Below are 20539 nucleotides of genomic sequence, written 5' to 3' on the forward strand. Positions count from 1 at the left end.
TCTCTCTCTCTCTCTCTCTCTCTCTGTGGGGTGTGGGTTTGGGTGTGTGGTATTTACTTTTCTGTCTTCATTTGACAGACAGATGTGCTGGTCCTGAGCTGCGATCTGATAACAGATGTTGCTTTACATGAGGTTGTGGACCTGTTCAGAGCTTATGATGCATCACTTGCGATGCTAATGAGGAAAGGACAGGAGAGCATAGAACCAGTTCCAGGTCAGAAAGGGAAAAAAAAAACAGGTAAGGTAATTAAAATTTGTTGATTTGATAATAATTATTGTCATTCATCCTTTCATATGAGAAGCATTTATTGCAAACCTGCCGTGCATTGTACATACTGTGCTAGGAGTTTATTAGATAAAATCAAAACAGCCTCTGATGCTTAAATGTTTATAGCTATTAATTAAATTATTGTATTCTTTTATATACGGAAAAGAGAGTTCAGAGCTACTGCATTCTATTCAAGTCTCAGATAATTGAATACATGGCACCTGCTTCTCAATATCTGTCAGGAATCGGCCCTAGGACACGTGAGTGCAGCACACATGCATATCCATGCATACCAAACCTGTGATACTCATCCTATATATATTGGTATATATAGTTCTGCCTGTATCGATATATAGCCTTTGTGTGATCTAGAACTTGATATGTAGACCAGGATGTCCTCAAGCCCACAGAACAGCCAGTGTTCTTAACTGCTGAGCCATCTCTCCAGCCAATCTGTAGTTTTAATATGGTGCTGGGGCCTTGGATACATTGCTTATACTCTACCACTAAGAACAACCTTACCCTTACTTTCTTTTTAGATTTAATTTTCCTCTTTATCAGAATTTCTTAATTCAAGAAGTTATATAATATCCAAAGTGTGTTAGAATAAGGAGTAGTCCTCCTCCTGTGACAGCCACTTTTAACACTTGTAACTAATGATTTGGCATTTAAGTCAGTGTGTCCATGTAGCACGCTGCTGTTTCTTTGCTTTAGGAATTAGCTGTTAATCAACAGCTATGTAGGAACTTAAAGGTGTAGCTCTGTTACACCACTCTGCTCAAACTCTATACAGCTTCCTAAAGTGGTTATTGGAATCTCATTATTAAATAGATACTTAATGAGTACATTACTATGATTATATGTAGTGTTCACAGCTGAGTCTTGCACATTTTTCTTTCCCAATCTTCCTTTCCTACTGACTTGTTTTATTGCTGCTGTTGTCTTTGTATTTATTGCTAATCCAACCCCAGCCTCAAGTGTGTGATTGTACTCTATGTTTTAGCATATTGGGTAATCCTCCAATTCAAATTATCTTCTTTTTATATTGAGACAGACTCACTATGTAGCCCTGGCTGGCCTGGAACTCTCTATAGAATAGGTTGGCCTCTTACAGAGATTCACGTACCTACCTGTGCCTACCAAGTGCTGAGATTAAAGGCATGCACCACGTTGGGTCTTTGTTTTGTTTTGTTTTTTGATGCTAAGAATCAACCCCCAGCCCCAATTTATTAAGTTGTCCCAAAGTCTTTTTGGCACATTTCAAGTCAGGAAATATAACAAACCCTTTCCACTTAGACCTACTTATTCTTAGTCATCATGAATTGGATATTTTTAAAAAATCAAAAAGTCCCTACTATCCACAGCCAGCTGGTCTCTATAGAGAGTCCCAGGACAGCCAGAGGTAGGTAGAGAGACCTTGTGTCAAAAAAAGGGGGGAAAATGACAAGAAAAAGAAAACAAACTCTTTGAAGTCCCTTATTTGGATTATTGGTGTCTAGTGCCTGCAGTAAACTGTCCTAACATCTCATACCCCAGGATTTTGCATTAAGGTTACCTTTCAGAGCTCTTGTATTTTGTTTGGGTTTTTTGTTGGTTTGTTTTTTGAGAGACCATGCCCAGCTTCTTGTGCTTTCTGAATCTTTTGTTGCTGTTGGGTTGATCTGGGTGTTCTGAGTTGGGTGTTGTTATATATAGTATGGGCTGTGCCTTAAACTCAAGGATGCACCACCATGCCCAGCCCAGAAGGGTCCTCTCCTCATGAACAGCTTGATTTGATGCTATGGGCCAGTCCACATAGGTTTTGCCTGCATGTATGTCTGTACACTGTGTGCATGCTTGGTCCCCAAAGAGACCAGAGGACAGCTTTGGGTCCCTTGGGACAAGAGTTACAGATGGCTGTTAGCCTCCATGTAGATGATGAGAGTAGAACTCTTCAAGAGCAGCCAGTGCTCTTCACTACCGAGCCATTTCTCCAGCTCCGTCTAGACTTACTCAGATGGCCCTGTTAAATTTTGGAATAGAGTAGGGACTTCCTTGGCTGCTTTCATGCCTGTGATCTCAGTTTTTCTGGTGGTTCCACCTCTTTTCTTTGCTTCTGCTTTACTCCCTTCTTTACTCTTTTGCTTAATTTCTACTTTGCTTCAATTAATTAATTAATTAATTAATGAGGCAGGGTCTCTGTAGCTCTGGCTGTCCTGGAGCTCACAGAGATCTGCCTGCCTCTGCTTTGCTTTTGTTCCCTACTTTACCTCTCTATCGTTGATAGCTTCTGCTCTTGGCCCCCCACCTCCTCTTGCTGTGTTCTTCAGACTTACCACTGCCTATTGTGTTTGTCTTTTCTAAGGAGCCTCAAGCATTGCTTTGATATCAGTATCATCTGCCATTTTCTCTAGATTCAAAGTCCAGGTGCCCTCCATTGCGCCATAAGAGCCCTCATCTACCATCTTCTCTAACTGCCGGCTCAGTCGTTCAGGTGCCTGGTTCTAATATTCTGGAAGAGGCTGTGGGTGCTGCTGAGTCCACAGATATCATTCTTAACTCAGAGACCATCAGCCATCCAGGGCTGAGGAAGATATCTGGGTGCTCAGCTTCAAGAGCTGGGCTTCTCCTTGATTTAGTTTATCATCTAGGAGCCTGAGCCTGACTTGTTTGCAAACAGCAGGTTCTATCAGAGTGGAAACAAGCTACAAGGTCTCTGCAGCCATTAACTTCAGCTATCCTTCTTTAGTCAGAGATAGCTACTGCCTTGCAGTGGTGGTTCATACTTTTAATCTTAGCATTTGAAAGGCAGAGTCAAGGGGATCTCTGAGTTTGAGGCTAGCCTGGTCTACAGAGAGAGTTCCAGGACAGCCAGGGTTACACAGAGAAACCCTGTCTTGAACAGCCCACCATGGCTGTCCTGGAAGTCACTCTGTAGACCAAGCTAGCTTCAAACTCACAGTGGTCCACCTGCCTCTGCCTCCCAAGTGCCAGGATCAAAGCCGTGCACCACCAGCACCTGGCTATTCTGGTTTTTTAGTTGAGTTTTCTGTTGTTGTTTGGGACAGGGTTAGTGTGTTTTTCTGGCTACCCTGGAACTCACTGTGTAGGTAGGGATGGCCTTGAAGTTGCTGTAGCCCCCTACTCTGTCTCTCCATACAGGCATTATTACTTGCCTGTGCCATTCCTCCTGCTCATATAGTTTTGATTTGTTCCTAATTTGTATAGCTTGTTTGTGTCTGTATAATGAGTAAATGTTTAGCCTATCTTTGTCTGCTTTTGGCATCAGGATCATGCTGACTTATTTCATAAAATGAGTTAGAATTTTGAACTCCAAGTGTAACTCTTTATAGAGTAGGAGTACAGTTTTACTCTTGGAGTGAGTAAAAACTGTAGAAAAGATAGAAAAGTCAATCGGAGCAGTAAAACTCAAGTAGGAATATTTGAATATGACATAATTTTTGAGACATGAAAGTTCACAGTTTTATTTACTTTCTTAGCCTTGTTTGTGCAGTCTTGCTTCATGAGTAGACATTCTGGTTACCTGTTCTGCTCCCAAGTGGAATTCATTTCGATAAAGCAAGACAGAAAAGAAGCCTCTCCAAGAGGCTGGTGAGATGGCTCAGTGGGTAAGAGCATTGACTGCATGAGTTCAAATCCCAGCAACCACATGGTGGCTCACAACCACTTGAAATGCAATTTGACGCCCTCTTCTGGTGTCTGGTGTGTCTGAAGACTGCAACAGTGTACTTATGTATAATAATAAATAAATCTTAAAAAAAAAAGAATTAACAAAAAAAGCTTACTTAAATTAACTGTTAAAAAAAAAAAAGAAGGGAGACTGGAGAGATGGCTCAGTGATTAAGAGAACTGACTGCTATGCCAAAGGTTCTGAGTTCAAATCCCAGCAACCACATGGTGGCTCACAACCATCTGTAATGAGATCTGATGCCCACTTCTGGTGTGTCTGAAGACAACTACAGTGTACTTATATATATAATAAATTAAATCTTTAAAAGAAGGAGAAGAAGAAGAAGAAGGAGGAGAAGGAGAAGAAGAAGAAGAAGAAGAAGAAGAAGAAGAAGAAGAAGAAGAAGAAGAAGAAGAAGAAGAAGAAGAAGAAGAAGAAGAAGAAGAAGAAGAAGAAGAAGAAGAAGAAGAAGAAGAAGAAGAAGAAGAAGAAGAAGAAGAAGAAGAAGAAGAAGAAGAAGAAGCAGCAGCAGCAGCAGCCTCTCTAAGAGCCTATAATCTTTAGTCAGAGTTTGCAGTTCATACAGGGAGGAGGGCATGAGAAGGAAGGCCATGTGGCAACAGAGCCAAAAATTGCCTGGCTGGAAATTATCACTCTCAGGACATGCAAGTGGTTCAAGGTTTTTGTGAGCCTAAGAAACTGATATGTTAAATAATCCAAATTAGATCCAGAAATACCATCTTTCTATTTCTCTATTAAGTTGATAGCTCATAATTAGACCATCACAAACATTTTTCTTTTTTTTTTTAAAGATTTATTTTATTTATTTTTTGTGTATGAGTACACTGTAGCTGTACAGATGGCTATGAGCTATCATGTGTATAGCTGCTGGGAATTGAACTCAGGACCTTTGCCGGCCCCGCTCGCTCTGGCGTAATTCACTGTAGCTATCTTCAGACGTACCAGAAGAGTGTGTTAGATCTCATTACAGGTAGTTGTGAGCCACCATGTGGTTGCTGGGATCCGAACTCAGGACCTTTGGAAGAGCAGTCAGTGCTCTTACCCACTGAGCCATCTTGCCAGCCCACAAACTTTTTTCTATAGTCCCAAATTGTCATGTAATGGGTGAATTAATATATTGCAGAGCTGTGTGTGTGTCATTTGGAATTCTCTTCAAAATTTAGCTTCAAATTGACCACATTTGCTTTTCCTATGGATTTCACTAATTTTGGTTTTTGGAAATAACTGTATAATTTTTCTCCATTCACATTCAAACACTGCATATGATAAGATGACCAGCTACCATGTGATTGATGGTCTCAAGTGCTTCAGTCACCAGAGCTAAATGTTATACAGTTAATACTTTGTTGTAGATATACAAACAGCTACAGCCAACAGTGAAACATACTGGGTATGGTAGTATGCAGCTGAAATCTCATCTCTCCAGAGGCTGAGGCAGGACAGTCATGAGTTCAAATCCAGCCTCAGTTCTATATTGAGACCTGTTCAAAAGAGAGATATGTAGATGTAGAAATGTATGTGTATGTCAGTTTACTTGCACACAGTACATGTATAAAGGCCAGAGGTTAACATCATGTGTCTTCCCCTGCCTGCCCCCCATTACGGCATGCATGATCTCTCACTGAACCTGAACTTGCTATTTCAGCTAGACTGGAATCTGATTTTCTTTGCCCTCACCCCTACTGCAGGGGTTAGAGATACACGTGCTACTACTCCCACCTTTTATGTGGATACTCAGGATCCATCCAAACTTAGGTCCTCATGCTTGCATAAAAGCACTTTATCCATTGAACACAAGAGTAAGAATTTGTTTCCTTCTTTCTTTCTTTCTTTCTTTTTTTTAAAGATTTATTTATTTATTTTATATGAGTGCACTATAGCTGTCTTCAGATATACACCAGAAGAGGACATCGGATCTCATTGCAGATGGTTGTGAGCCACCATGTGGTTGCTGGGAATTGAACTCAGGACCTCTGGAAGAGCAGTCAGTGCTCTTAACCGCTGAGCCATCTCTCCAGCCCTTCATTTTTTAACTTAAATTTTTGTTTGTTTGGGTTTTTTTTGTTTTGTTTTGTTTTGTTTTTTGTTTTTTTTTTTTTTTTTTTTTTTTTTTTTTTTTTTTTTTTAAGACAGGGTCTCACTGTGTAGCTCGGGCTATCCTGGAATTTATTCTAGACCAGGCTGGCTTCTCTCCAAAGTGCTGGCATTAAAGGTGTGTGTCTATGGCCACTTAAATAGCTTGGTTGATAATACTATTATAAATTCTTTACATATATTAACTCATTTAATCATAACAAACCTATGTATTAATGACTATTAGTCCTATTTAACTGAAGAATAGAGGGATTAATTAATGTACATAAAAAGATATTAATGTATGTATGAATATAAATAGTTAAAATATATGAGATTCATACTTCATGGTCTAGCTTTAGAAGCTCAGTTCTTAATTGTTGCACTACGTTTCTTCTGTGTATACATGTCTTTAGATATTCACACTGGCCAGGTGGTGGTGGCGCACACCTTGATCCCAGTGCTCAGAGGCAGAGGCAGGTGGATCTCTGAATTTGAGGTCAGCCTGGTTGGTCTATAGAACAAGTTCCAGGACAGTCATGGCTACACAGAGAAACCCTGTCTCAAACAAACTAACAAAAGAAAACAAAAAACCACAAAAGACAAAAACAGGAAACACACACTGTGTAGATGCTAATATAAATATTTGTGGTGTGTGTGTGTGTGTGTGTGTGTGTGTGTGTTATCTGTGTTCCTGTGTGTTTGTGCACCTGCATTTGATGACCAGAAGTCAATCTTAAACCTTTTCCACAATCATTCCACCTTGTTTTTTATACAGAATCTTTTGTTGAACCTGCACCTCTGTGATTTAGCTAGAGGAGCTGGCCAGCAAGCCCCAGAGGTCCTCCTGTTTCTGCTTCCCCAGCTCTGGGGTCACAAGTACACACCATTTTCACAAGATTGCTAGGGATCAAACTCAGGTCCTCATGTTTATTCACCATGCACCTGACTCTCCCAGCCAAATAGCACGTATTATTAAGTTTCCAACAATGTGCTAGATGTTATAGGAAATAGAAAACAATAATAAATTGACCTTTGAGGTATTTATATTGCGGTGGGGGGTTATGGGGGAGAAATACACCATATCATATAAACAATTACATAGCAGATATATAGTTAGTTAACCTCGATTGGTTATGGATAATCTTTTTGTTTTGTTTCTGTTTTTTGAGACAGGGTTTCTCTGTATAGCCCTGGCTGTCCTGGAACTCACTCTGTAGACTAGGCTGGCCTCGAACTTAGAAATCCTCCTGCCTCTTCCTCCCAAGTGCTGGGATTAAAGGCATGCGCCACCACTACCCGGCTGGCTATGGATAATCTTAAATAATAGTATTCCTACTTTCACAGTGAACAGACCTAGCTTATTATGAAATAGATTATTTGGAAAGAGAGAATTCCTTTCCGTACTTCCTGTGAGATGTAGTAGACAGATAAGTCAGATAAGTCATCTGCCTTTTTAACTGGACTGTATCTTGACTGTCTGTCTCTCACACTGAAGTCCTTGTGTGCTAGACAAATGCTCTTACCACTGAGTGCCCCAGCCTCCTTCATTTCTTAGGCTGGCCTTCACTTGGAAGTCTTTTAAGTCTTTTTGGTCTTGGCCTCTCAGGTACTGGGATTAGAGGCTTGCATCATCAAGCCTACCTCTTAACTTTTTGTTTTTGAAATAATTTCATGTTTATGAAGTAGTTTAAAATATAGCAGTTTGCCAGAATAGTACAAAGAACTTTACCTAGATTTTCCAATTTTTAACACTTGCTCTCACCCTCTCTCACTGTCTCTCTCTTTCTTATATAATACTGTATTATTTGGGAACTAATTGAAAATAAGTTATGACTGAGTGCTCTCTGCTTTTAAATGAGTATGAACTAATTGAAAATAAGTTGTGACTGAGTGCACTCTGCTTTTAAATGAGTATGTGAACTACCCCTCCCCTAGAAAACAGTCCCTTAAAATCAGAAATTGCACTGCTACAGTACTTTAGTCTATTACTTTATTCAAAGTTTACCAGTTTACCTAATAATATCCTTCAGAGCAATATAAACACATTTGACCCTTTGTGCTGTAATCTTTGTAGTATGTGACATGATGTTCATCATGACTTTCCTCCTATCACAGGCCTATTTGATTCTAAGAGCACTCTATAAGTAGGCCCCCTGTCCCTGATTAGACATACAAGCAGGACAAATGGCTTGATTTGATTTTCTTTCTTTTATATGATTCAGTGGAGCAGCGTGACTTCATTGGAGTGGACAGCACAGGAAAAAGGCTGCTCTTTATGGCTAATGAAGCAGACTTGGATGAAGAGCTGGTCATTAAGGGATCCATCCTGCAGAAGTAAGCCCTAGGGATTAACTTCTTGGCAGTTCTCCCTTTCTTGAAACCAAATAAAACCACCCACCATGGGAAAGTAGGAATGAAAACTAGATTATACTGTGTGAAATTGAGAAAAGTATGTGAATGCTATCTCCAGAGACAGGATCCCAGCTTTCCTTCACGGCATGCACTTAGCGTTCCTTGTGTCTTTTCTTACCAAGGTAGAGCCAAGTTCTGCATTGAAATAAAGCAAAGCCTCTGTGGGAAGAGCAGGACTGACCTTCTGACAGTGTTAGAGAACCTCCTTTTAAAAATGCGCTAAGAAGCACATAACACAGTCCACCATCTGCGGTGGGAGTGTGACAACGTTGTTAGGAAACAAAGCTCCAGGAGGTTTACATCTGGGAAATATGAAACTCTTATCTCACTAAACACAATTCCATGTTCTCTCCCTGCCCATACAGTTGACCCTAACAATGACAGTTCTACTTTGTTTATCAGTTAATTTGAGTAATTTACATATCTTCTATAAGTGAAATCCATATATTTATGTGTTTGTGGTTGACTTAAAGTATACAGAACTTCATAATCACATCCTAGTAACGGGTGTATTCTATATTCTATTTTACTTATTTTGACATGTACTTATTTTTTTTATGTGTATGGGCGTTTTTCTTGCACGTTTGTCTATGTACTGTATACATGCAGTGCCCATGGAGACTAGAAGGGGATATCAGGTCTCCTAGAACTAGAGTTACCAATGGTTGTGAGCCACTATGTGGGTGTTATGAAGAGAACATGAGTCCTCTGCAAAAGCAGCAATTATTCCTAATAGCCAGTGAGCTCTCTCCAGCCCCTCCATCTCCTTACAGACCAGTGTTACCCAACAAAAGCCTCTTGTTTTTGTTATCTTTGTTTTGTATCTCCCCTAGGATGCTTGCACATGGGGGCTGGTTTCTTTTGTTGGGTTAATTTTTTTCTTTTCTTAAATGGAAAAGCAACCTTGGGTTCAGTGGCCAAAATCTGGTGATGGGATATGTTATCTTTATTATAATCCTTTCTTTTGAATATAATTTTTTGTTTTATTATTATTTTGTGAACATGTGTGTTCATGTGGGTATGATGTGTGTGCTTTGGCATGGATGCCAAGGCATGCCTGTGGAGGACAGGGCAATTTGTTGAGTTGGTTCTCTCCTTCCACCTTTATGTGGGTTCTAGAGATTGAACTCAGGCAGTCAGGCTTTCCTAGTAAGCACCTTACCCACTGAGCCTCTCTCTCTCTCCCTTTTCTTCATTTGTCACTCTCATAGCCTCTTGTTCCCCACTTAGCATGGCATGCTGTCTGAAGAGCAGCTGGCCAGTCATCTGGACCATAAAGAATGCCGTCTTCCCCAGACATACTGTCAAACACCTTAATCCCAGCACTTGAGACACAGAGGCAGGCAGGTAAAGCTATCTATTCAAGACGAGTGTGGTCTACTTAGTGAGCTCCAGGGTTAATATAAAGATATATATGTAAACTGATTCCTCAAAATCCACCAAAATAACAATGAAGGGATTTTAGAAAGGTGTAAGTCCAGAATGCTAAAGAAAATCAGTTTCTCTAAGCTTAAGTTTATGCAGCTGAATGTGGGTTTAGTTATTCTTTAGAGAATATCCATTTTATTTCTGACAAGCATGTGTTTTTAATAGTTCAAAAGTGTAAGGTATTTGTGCCAAATATTTAATAAGAAAATCATGATGCTCTTCCCACAGTGTTGTGTGATTCATTTTTAAATTCTAGTCAAGGGGTCAAGGGTGATTTCTTGTTTTTTCCTGGAAGGGTAATAAACATTTAAAAACAAGCTTTTAAAGATAATCTTTTTAAATGAAATAAGTGTTCACAAGTTCATCTTGGAAGGTTTTGTATCTGGAGAGACAAGGACATTTGTCAAGACTGTAACAAAAAAAAAAAATGGCCAAATCTATTTTGAGGACTAAAGCTATTGGAAAAAAAAATGGTTTAAACTTCAATTGTTCCATATGTAGAAAGTCTTGAAATTCTTCTTATCTTATTCTTAAATTAGGAGTATCCCTATTGATATGTTACCAGTCCCAATTCCAAAAGACTTCTCTCATTTTATGATAAGGATAGGCAACATACAAGGACATCTTTCTAAGCCAAAAATTGCCAGTTGTGGTAGCACCTTTAAATCCACCACCCAGGAGGCAAAGGCATGTAGATCTCTGTGAGTTCAAGGCCAGCCTGGTGTACATAGAGTTTTGGGATAGCCAGGGCTACATAATGTAACTTTGTCTCAACGATAACAAAAAGGAGAAGGAAAAGAGGAGGAGAAAGAAGAAGCTAAAATCAACAGCATTAGACTTTTGCTCTTAGTTTTCCATAATTTTTTTTCAATTCTGTAAAGAAACTTGGCTATGAGAACTCTTATGTCTTCAGACGTGACTAAATGAACTGCCGAGAGCAAGGGTAGTCTTCCAGCCTCCGCCTGTGTGGGTTCATCGTGCTGCCAATTCGATTGTGTTGAGTCTTCAGCAGTACTAATCAGCTTGTTCTTAGATTTCTCTTTAAGGTTCTGTTTTCTTGGATATACTGAAATGCTTCCAAAATGTGGAAGTCCTGGTAGGTTTATATTTTTAAATTAAAAATAAATAGCTGGGTAGTGGAGGTACATACCTTTAATCCCAGCACTCAGGACTCAAAGGAAAGAGGATCTCTGAGTTCAAGGCCATCCTGGTCTACAGAGTGAGTTCCAAGACAGCCAGGATTATACAGAGAAACCCTCTCTCAAAAAACAAAACAAAACAACAAAAAACCTTTACTACCACTTTAATGAGTTTTCAGAGTACATGGTGATTAATGTCTGGTTAGTCCTCACCTGGGATTATCTTCCTTTTTTCTTCTCCATCCTTCCTTCTCCTGTTCCCTCCTTCTCTCTTCTCTGCACCTTACTCTTACTCTGTCCATACTCCTCTTCCTCCCTCCTCCCTCTCTTCCTTCCATTTAGTCCAAATCCTGTACTCTCAAGTTTCCCCCCCATAACCTTAATTATTCTTGTATATCTACTCGTGCAGCCTTGAGTGTTCTTTTTTCCATATAATATATAAGAAATATTTATTAATTTTTGTATTATATTGTGCACACTTGCCATAACATAATGTGGAAGTCAGTCAGAGGACAACTTTTGGGAGTGAGTTCTCTTCTTTCACTATTTAAGTTCTAGGGTTCAAGCTTGAGCATTGGGCTTGGGAACAAGCCTCTCCACCCCCACCCCTGTGCTGGGCAGTAAACCCTGTGCCTTGTGCACGCCGGGCAAGCTCTCTCCCACTGGGCTGTGTCACTAGCCCAACCCTCAATCTTTAGTCACTTTGTACATCTGTTTTGTCAACTATACATAGATTCTAGTAAGCTTTTCAGGGGTACTCTTTTGTTCTGGCATAAATTGTCATCATTATAAATTCATAGTTCTATTTTTTTGTTTTTTTGTTTATTGAGACAGGGTTTCTCTTTGTAGCCCTGGTTGTCCTGGAACTCACTCTGTAGACCAGGCTGGCCTCAAACTCAGAAATCCGCCTGCCTCTGCCTCCCAAGTGCTAGGATTAAAGGCACACGCCACCGCTGCCCGGCTCATAGTTCCATCCTAATTGAACCCTCAAAATCACCCTACAGTCTTGCCTGCCTCAGACCAGCCTTCCATTCCTCCCAGCAACTGCTTTCAGCCCTCAGTCTGTAATAAGGAAGCTACTGCTGCTGCTGCTCCTTCTCAGGGGAAATCCTAGCAAGTGATAGATTCCCCGGCATCTGCTCTATCTACTCACTCACCCTCACACAGACCCACCTGCAGTTCTGTTCCTGGAGCCTTGGAGGAAGAAGTCAAAGGACTTCCTTTCTTCACTTGGGCCTCATTCTCCTGCTACTGCGGTAACCTTGCTCCACTGCTTTTCCCACAGTCTCTAGGCTTTTCAAACTTGTTCTGTATTGTTTTTCCTCCTTACAGCTATGAGTACATTGTTTATAGAATAAAGCACAAGGGGTTGGAGAGATAGCTCAGTGGTTAAGAGCACTGACTACTCTTTCAGAGGTCCTGAGTTCAATTCCCAGCAACCACATGGTGGCTCACAACCATCTCTAATGAGGATCCGATGCCCTCTTCTGGTATGTCTGAAGACAGCAACAGTGTACTCACATACATGAAATAAATAAATAAATCTTAAAAAAAAAAAGAATAAAGCACAAATTCCTTAGGCTCCAGTCATCTATCCATTCTTCCTCCTACCACAACCCTAGCTGTATCCCACAGCTACAGAGAGCTGCTCATAGTCCTCTGACTTCCACATTGCTTTTTGTTGTTATTCTAATGGTTATTTGTGTCTTTTTTTGTGTATCTGAATGTATGTCTGTGTGCATGTGTGTATGTGCACATGTGTGCCCCTAGAATGTCAGAACAGGACACTGGATCCTCTGGGGCGGGAATTACAGGCAGTGAGTTATCTGATATGGTGCTAGGAACTGAATTTGGTTCCTCTGGAAGAATAGTACATGCTTTTAACTGCTGAGCCATCTCTATAGCCCCTCTGTGTGTGTGTGTGCACCCGTGCGCGTGCGCATGCATGGTGGCCCATGTGTGTAATCTCAATGGTTGAGAAACTGAAGCACCAAGATTACTACAAGATCAAAGTCAATGTGGGTGGCATAGTGAGATAATAGCTAAAAATAAAAACTATAGATAAACAAAAATGATATTAAATAGAGTCATTACAATAATATACTGTAATAAAAGTTATATAACTAAAATCTTTCTCTCAAAATATCCTACTATGCTTGTCATGGTGGTTTTCGCCTTTACTTTAGGCAGAGGCAGGTGAATCTCTGAGTTCAAGGCCATCCTGTTCCATTCCAGCCAGGGCAACATAGTGAGACTCTTGTCTTAAAACAAAAGAAAACAAACAAAATCCTATTATAACTTTACTTCTTAAGCAACAAATATATATATATTTTATATATATGTATAAGTACATATATTTTATATGTATATATATATATACACACACACACACACACACAAATGTGTCTGTGTTTCAAGACTGGGTTTCTCTGTGTAGCCCTGGCTGTCTGGAACTTGCTCTGTAGACCAAGCTGGCTTCGAACGCCTGCCTCTTCCTCCCAATGCCGGCATAAAAGGTATGCCCTACCACAGCCCAGCTTAAAAAAAAATTTAAGGGCAGTGTTTTACTATGTAACTTTGGCTGGCTTAGATCTTACTGCATAGACCAGGCTGGCTTTGGTCATACAGAGATCACTTGCCACTGCTGAGATTTAAGTGCATGGGTTACCATGCTTGGTATATCTTAAAGGAAGCACATTATGGCTTCTCTCCGGCATATCCAAAATCACTAGCTTCATTACTCTTGTGCATTGGAGCCAATATGTTATGCTTGAACAAGAGTACTGTGTTGCTAGAACAGAGGGTCTGATAGCTAAGATGGCTAATAGGTTATAGCTGGGCAGGCAGGTCGCATATGAAGGTTGGATAAACTGAACAAAAGAATGATTCATTGTCTCAGGTGACATGGGACCAGATTTCACCACACATGTGTATCTAAAATTACAGTTTATTGATTCCTGGCATTTCCCATTTAATATATCAGGTATATTATAGTAGGTAACTATAAGTGTGGAATATGGAACTGTCATTGAGGCCACACCACTAATTCATATATTTCTGAACATAGAAGGCACTTGACTTAAATGCGGTAAACTTACATTCATGGAAGCAAAAAATAAAATGAAGAAGTCAAAAAAGCAAAATTCTTGGAGCAGAAAAAAAGAAAAGGAAAGAAAACCAGCACCCTTGGTCTCAGGCTGAGGTGTAGGCATCGTGGCTCTGTCCCTAATCCATTACCTGATGGACTAACATTGGCATTGCCTGATCATGAGCCTTTGCTTTCCTGTTCTTCCTACAGGCACCCTAGGATACATTTCCATACAGGCCTTGTGGATGCACATCTCTACTGCTTGAAGAAATATGTGGTGGATTTCTTAATGGAAAATAGGTAAGAAAGAGAAAGGTAGAGTTAAGCTTACAAATTTTGAGCATTCTCTATCTCATATTTTTTGGGTGTTTTATTATAAACGTCCAGTTTTTAACAAAATGCAGTGTAGCTGGTCTTAGCTACTCTTTGGGTTCTTCTTTTTCCTACCCTTTATCCCCAGTTTCACCCCCATCACTAGATAGGAGGAAAAGAAGCATGGAGCGGGGAAAGAGAAAAGAGAGATCCTAGAATCTAATTTATTTCGTCTTGTTTCTTCTTTGAACACGACCACTGGGAACTGCCATCAACCCCGCACAACACAGTTGCAGAAACCATCCCCAGCTGGCAAAAATCACACCTCCGCTAGAGCACGAGGCAGATCATATCACCAAACCTGGGATTAAAATGAAAGCACATTTTTTTTTATATTTCCATGTCTTTATTTTTTTAAAGAGATCAAAATTCCAAAATTGTCAATATAGTATAGTATGTTTGTTGTTGGCCTTACTTTTGCTTCTGTGTATGTGGGTGTGCACTCATAACCACAGATGCTTTCAGAAGGTAGAGGCGTCAGGAATTACAGGGCTGTGAGCTGCCTGACATTGGTCCTGGAAACAACATTCAAGGACTGCGGTAAGAACAGTATACTCTCTTAACCTCCAGTTATGTCTCCAGCCCTTGTTTTTGTTTTGAAGGCAGGGTCTCACTATGTAGACCAGGCTGGCCTCAACAAGATCTGCCTGTCTCTACCTCCTGAGCACAAGATTAAAGGTGTGAGTCACCTTGCCTGACCCATAAGGTGTATAGTTTTTAACAAATTACTTTGTGATTTAGTTAATAGTATTAAACTTTTTCTTTTTTTTAGTGCTAGAGCTATAACGTAGGGCCTTGTGTGTCCAAAGTACATGCTTTACCACTGAGTCATACTGTAGCCTGAAATCTTCTTAATGTTAGATACCAGTTTATACAACGATCACAGTTGGTTTTCATGTCTGTTTTAGGAATGAATCAAATTATTTATATACTGTCACTTTGTTTGCACCAAAGAAACATACTTATATCTTGGGAACCTGCAAACAATAAACCAGAATATTTTATAGACCCTTAAAGAGGCTGGGCGTGGTAGCACATACCTGTAATCCAGAAATCAACAGGTGCAGACAGGAGGAGCAGGAATTCAAGGCCGTCCTTGGCTACACATTGAGTAGAAATACAGATAGAATCCTAAGAGTAGGTAGGAAAAGATTTAATGATGCAATAGTCAACAGGCTACTTTCCCTTGACGACTCTGGATGAGTTTCTGCCTTGAACAGTGCTAGCTGACTGGTAAGCAGGCACCACAGCAGCCAAGTTCCCCCAGAGCAACTTGACCAAAGAATCTTAATTTAAATTCCAAATGTGAGTTTTGCACAGCTGTGCAGGCTTGTATGTACTATTTAGGAAGCTTAGCAAGAAGATCACAAGTTCAAGGCCACCCTTACCAACTTAGCCTTACAGTAATAAGTAAAAATGGTACTGAGGGTATAATGTGCTTCAGAGGTAGGCACGTTCATAGCACACATAAGACCCTGGGTTCAGTCCTCACTAGCACCGCCTCCCCGCAAAAAAACCATCTGTCTTTAGCTGATGGGCCAGGATATATACAGAAGTAAAGGAAGAAGTAGGCAGTGTACCACGTGCATGCCCAGTACCCATGGAGGTCAGGGAAGAGTGTGTCAAGTCCCCTGAGACTAGAGCTGCAGGTTGTAAGCTGCCATCTTGGTGCTGGGAATCAAGCCTGGGTCTGCTGGAAGAGTAGCCAGTAGTTTTTGTTTGTTTGGTTGGTTGTTATTTTTCTTCAAGACAGGGTTTCTCTGTGCAGCCTTGGCTGTGCTGGAACTTGCTTTGTAGACCAGACTGGCTTCAACTTAGAGATCCACCTTCCTCTGCTTCCCCAGGTGCTAGGATTAAAGGTGCTAGGTTGTGTGCCACCAGTGTTCTTAATGCTGAGCCAACTCTCCATCAGCCCCACAAGTAGATCTCTGTTAGTTCAAGGTTATACGGATCAACCTGACATTACAGGTTCCAGGCTAGCCAAGGGGGAAAAAAGCAGTGCTTCCTTAATACTGTCAAGTAGAATTGTGGCTTTTGGATCCAGGGTGTACACGCAGCGTTACAGCAAAGCAGCCTTCTCCTGGCTGCAGTAGCTTATTTGTAGCTCATTTTGCTACTGTCAGTTTGCTGTTTGTACAGCTGGCAAATGTGATTGCTGTGACTGTGACTGCTGGCCAGAACATCTGCAAAATGGGACTTTGCTCTGCAGTCTGCCATAACAGAGAGTGATTCAAAGCCTCAACCCACACTGACTCTGTTCAATAGACCCTCTTCTCATTCCCTTCCCTATCTGCCCAGTTTCTCAGAGTTGCTCAAACCAAAGTGCACATTTTAACAATTAGTAAATTTCGGTATAAAGAGTCAGGTGTGGTGAATCATGCTTGCAGTTTCAACATTTGGGAGATAGGTGCATGAGGATTGTAAACTCCAGGTCAGCCTAGGCTACAGGGCAAGTGACCTTGTCTCAAACAAACAAAAACCCCAAAACAATAACATATACATGGCCATAAAAAATGATCATGGAGTAATAAATCTTGAAATGGATAGTCTACCGAGGTACAGAGGTGGATCCCTGCAGCCCGCAGGTGCTTTGGAGTACCTGCTATATCCTGTTTGATTACAGAGCCTTAAATCACTTTCCTATCACACCCAGCTGGTCAGGTGGTAGCCTTTATTTTAGGCCTAAGGTCAAGCTGTTCCACCATGGTTCACAGTAGCCTTGTACCAGTTCTTGGCACAGCTGTGAGCTGCATGATACGGGAATTAACCTGATATTGAGCCCCAGGAGGAGTAGCTGTGACCTGGCAGTTCAGAACAGTTTCAGATTTCTTCAAATCGCTCACCACACAAGTGCCTGCTGATGGACTGTATGCCAAGACTTGCTTGCTTCCCTGCTGCAGTGACACTTCTGTCTGATCCTTCATGGCCCTAAAGATCTGTCTGTGCTTTGTCATTTCTTCAAAAAGGACTTGTTTGGGGTGGGGGGATGCGGCAAGAGTATTTGATGTCTACATTGGTGTGGACCATTGAAAATGGACTCCTCAAAAATAACCAAAGAATAAAAGTTGTTTGATTCTTGTATTCATATGGAAATTTTAAATCTTCATCAAAGGATTAAAGAAAAAAGTCCCATTGAAATTCTATATAGGGGTTCCCAGCTTACACAGAAATATTCAAAGATGTTTGACTTGATCCTTTAAAAATAACAAAAAAACCCATGAACTTCTTAGCTCCAGGGTCCATGATTTCCCTCACCCTGCTCAGCCTCTGCATCTGCCTTCTTCCTTACAGTGCATGTGTGTGGTACTGTGCCAACATGCTGAGCTTCAGTGCATGTATGTGGTACTGTGCCAGCATGCTGAGCTTCAGTGCATGTGTGTGGTACTGCGCCAGCATGCTGAGCTTCAGTGCATGTGTGTGGTACTGCGCCAGCATGCTGAGCTTCAGTGCATGTGTGTGGTACTGCGCCAGCATGCTGAGCTTCAGTGCATGTGTGTGGTACTGTGCCAGCATGCTGAGCTTCAGTGCATGTGTGTGGTACTGTGCCAGCATGCTGAGCTTCTTTTAGTGGATTCTCTAGCAATGGTGAGTTATGGTGCTGTTCGCACTATAACTCCTCCCTCCTGCCTCATCTCTCAGAGTATTGTAACTGATTAGCTACTTCCACAATCTTCCCCTGCCTATTTAACCTGCTTTTTCTCCCTCTCTCTTTCTTCTACTCACTCCACTAATAATTCCTTTAAGTATCAAAAACATCATTTACAGGCTGGGGAGATGGCTCCACAGTTAAGAGCACAGGCTGCTCTTCCAGAGAACCCAGGTTCAATTCCCAGCACCTGCATAGCACCTCACACCTGTCCATAGCTCCAGTTCCAGGGAATTCTGGCACCTTCACAGACATACGTGCTGGCAAAACACCAATGCACATAAAATGAAAATAAATAAATCATTTTAAAAAAAAATAAAGAAAGAAATAGCAATTACCAGAGCCTAGACATGAGTTGACATATAAAAGATGTGTGACCATGCTAGTCCCTCACCCAACTGTTTTTATTTTCTTTGTTAAGTAAAAATCAAGAGCACACTGGAGGTCAGCAGGTATTTGCCACCAAGCCTGCATTCAATTCCTAGAACCTACATGGTAGAAGGAAAGAACCTACTTCCAAAGGCTGTCCTCCAATTTCCATATACAATGTGCACAATGTGGCATGTGCATACACACTCACATATGTGCATACACACACATATGTGCATACACACTCACACTCACAAACACTAAAGTCAATTTTTAAAAAAAAAGCATACTAACTATACCAAAACTCAAGTCATTTCTTTCCTCTTTTATTTTTTTTAAAGATTTATTTATTTATTATATGTAAGTACACTGTAGCTGTCTTCAGACTTGCCAGAAGAGGGCGTCAGATCTCATTATGGGTGGTTGTGAGCCACCATGTGGTTGCTGGGATTTGAACTCAGGACCTTCGGAAGAGCAGTCAGTGCTCTTAACTGCTGGGCCATCTCTCCAGCCCCTTCTTTCCTCTTTTAAATATTCATTAGTCCCAACAACCTGTTGTCCTTTTCTAAAAGAAACAAAAAAAACCATGTATTTAGAGTATATTTTTAAGTATTTAAGTGTGCATGTGTGTGTGCCCTTTTTTGATCATACATACTCTGGAATATGTGCAGACAACTTATAGAAGTTGATTCTCTCTATTGCGTGGGTCCTGGGATGGAATCCAAGCAGGCAAATGGGCCGTCTCTGCAGCCCCCGACTTCCTGTGTTGATACCATCAAAAAGAAGCCTACTTCCTGGGAACCACAAAAAGGCAAATGAAGCAGCCGTCCAGAGCACGCCCAGTTACTTACTGTTCCTCTCTAGAATCATTCTGTACATTTGTTAGTCTTGATCTTGTCCTCTATGTCAGTCTAAGTTGGTATAGTTATAGTAAAGTAAGTTAAGTTAACTTTGTGGAGATTCTTAACCAATAGAAAGTACAACTATGGGGCTGGAGAGATGGCTCAGCAGGTAAGAGCATTTTCTGCTCTTCCAGAGGTCCTGAGTTCAATTCCCAGCAACCACCTGGTGGCTTACAACTATCCACACTGTAATGAGATCTGATGCCTCTTTTGGTGTGTCTGAAGATAGCTACAGTGTACTCATATAAATAAAATAAATTTTAAAAAGAACAACTGTTACAATATACAGAATATATAAAAGCTCACTTTTCTGAATGGATAAGACTACAGGGTTTGCATAGGAACTCTAAATTTGGATAGAGGCTAGGCTTGACCATCTGTGCCTTTAATTTCTGTATTTAGAAAGTTGAGGCAGGAGGACTGGCCAGTCTTCTTACTCCCTCCCTGGCTTCCACAGACACATGCAGGCAAAACATCCATATGCATAAAATAAAGTAAAATTTAAAAAAAGAAGTGTTTTAAGCTAAGTACAGAAATATATGTCAGTAATGGGAAAGCAGAAATAGATGTCTTTCTGAAGCTCGCTGGCCATTGAGCCTAGCCAAATCAGTGGACTTAATAATAAGGTTTAATAATAGACTGTCTCTCAAAAAGATGGAGCCTGGTGGTGGTGGTGGTGGCACATGCCTATAATCCCAACATTCAGTGGACAGAGACAGGCCAATCTCTGTGAGTTCAAGGCCAGCCTTATCTACAGAGTGAGTTCCAGGACATCCAGGGCTACACAGAGAAACCCTGTCTTGAAAACAAACAAATGAAAAAAAGTAAGGTGGAAAGTGATAGAGGAAGATACTTGATATCAACCCCTGCCTGGCCTCTGCATGCATGCATTTGTGCACCCACAGCACATGTGCATACACATATACCATATATGCACTCACAGACACAGTGCACACAAACACAGAGTAGTCTGTTTTCTCATGGGTTGTTGTCAATGAAGAATTAAGGTACCATGTTATATACTACATGCATACGTGTGTAAATATGTGCATACATAGACAGACCATGTAGCTAGGAGTTTGTGGAAGACTATTTTCAGAGTTGATCAAGAGGAGGAATTCTCATATTCTTTCCATTCTGAGTCTTAA

The 20539-nt window shown here is 40.8% G+C and overlaps 1 protein-coding gene across 3 annotated transcripts in view; it reads left to right on the forward strand.

The window, feature by feature from the left end:
• The window catches only part of Eif2b3 (eukaryotic translation initiation factor 2B subunit gamma), a 62971-nt gene that overhangs the window by 26738 nt on the left and 15694 nt on the right, over positions 1–20539 (forward strand). For 2 of the 3 annotated variants that reach the window (XM_031378324.1, XM_031378325.1), the window contains exons 4-6: positions 79–238; positions 8258–8369; positions 14313–14402. In XM_031378324.1, coding sequence (XP_031234184.1) covers positions 79–238; positions 8258–8369; positions 14313–14402 — 362 coding nt within the window. Of the gene's footprint in view, positions 1–78; positions 239–8254; positions 8370–14312; positions 14403–20539 lie in introns of those variants that run through there. The other variant, XM_031378326.1, reaches the window with a different exon arrangement.

The sequence above is a fragment of the Mastomys coucha genome, unplaced genomic scaffold, assembly GCF_008632895.1.
Source record: "Mastomys coucha isolate ucsf_1 unplaced genomic scaffold, UCSF_Mcou_1 pScaffold18, whole genome shotgun sequence".
NCBI classification, from domain to species: domain Eukaryota; kingdom Metazoa; phylum Chordata; class Mammalia; order Rodentia; family Muridae; genus Mastomys; species Mastomys coucha.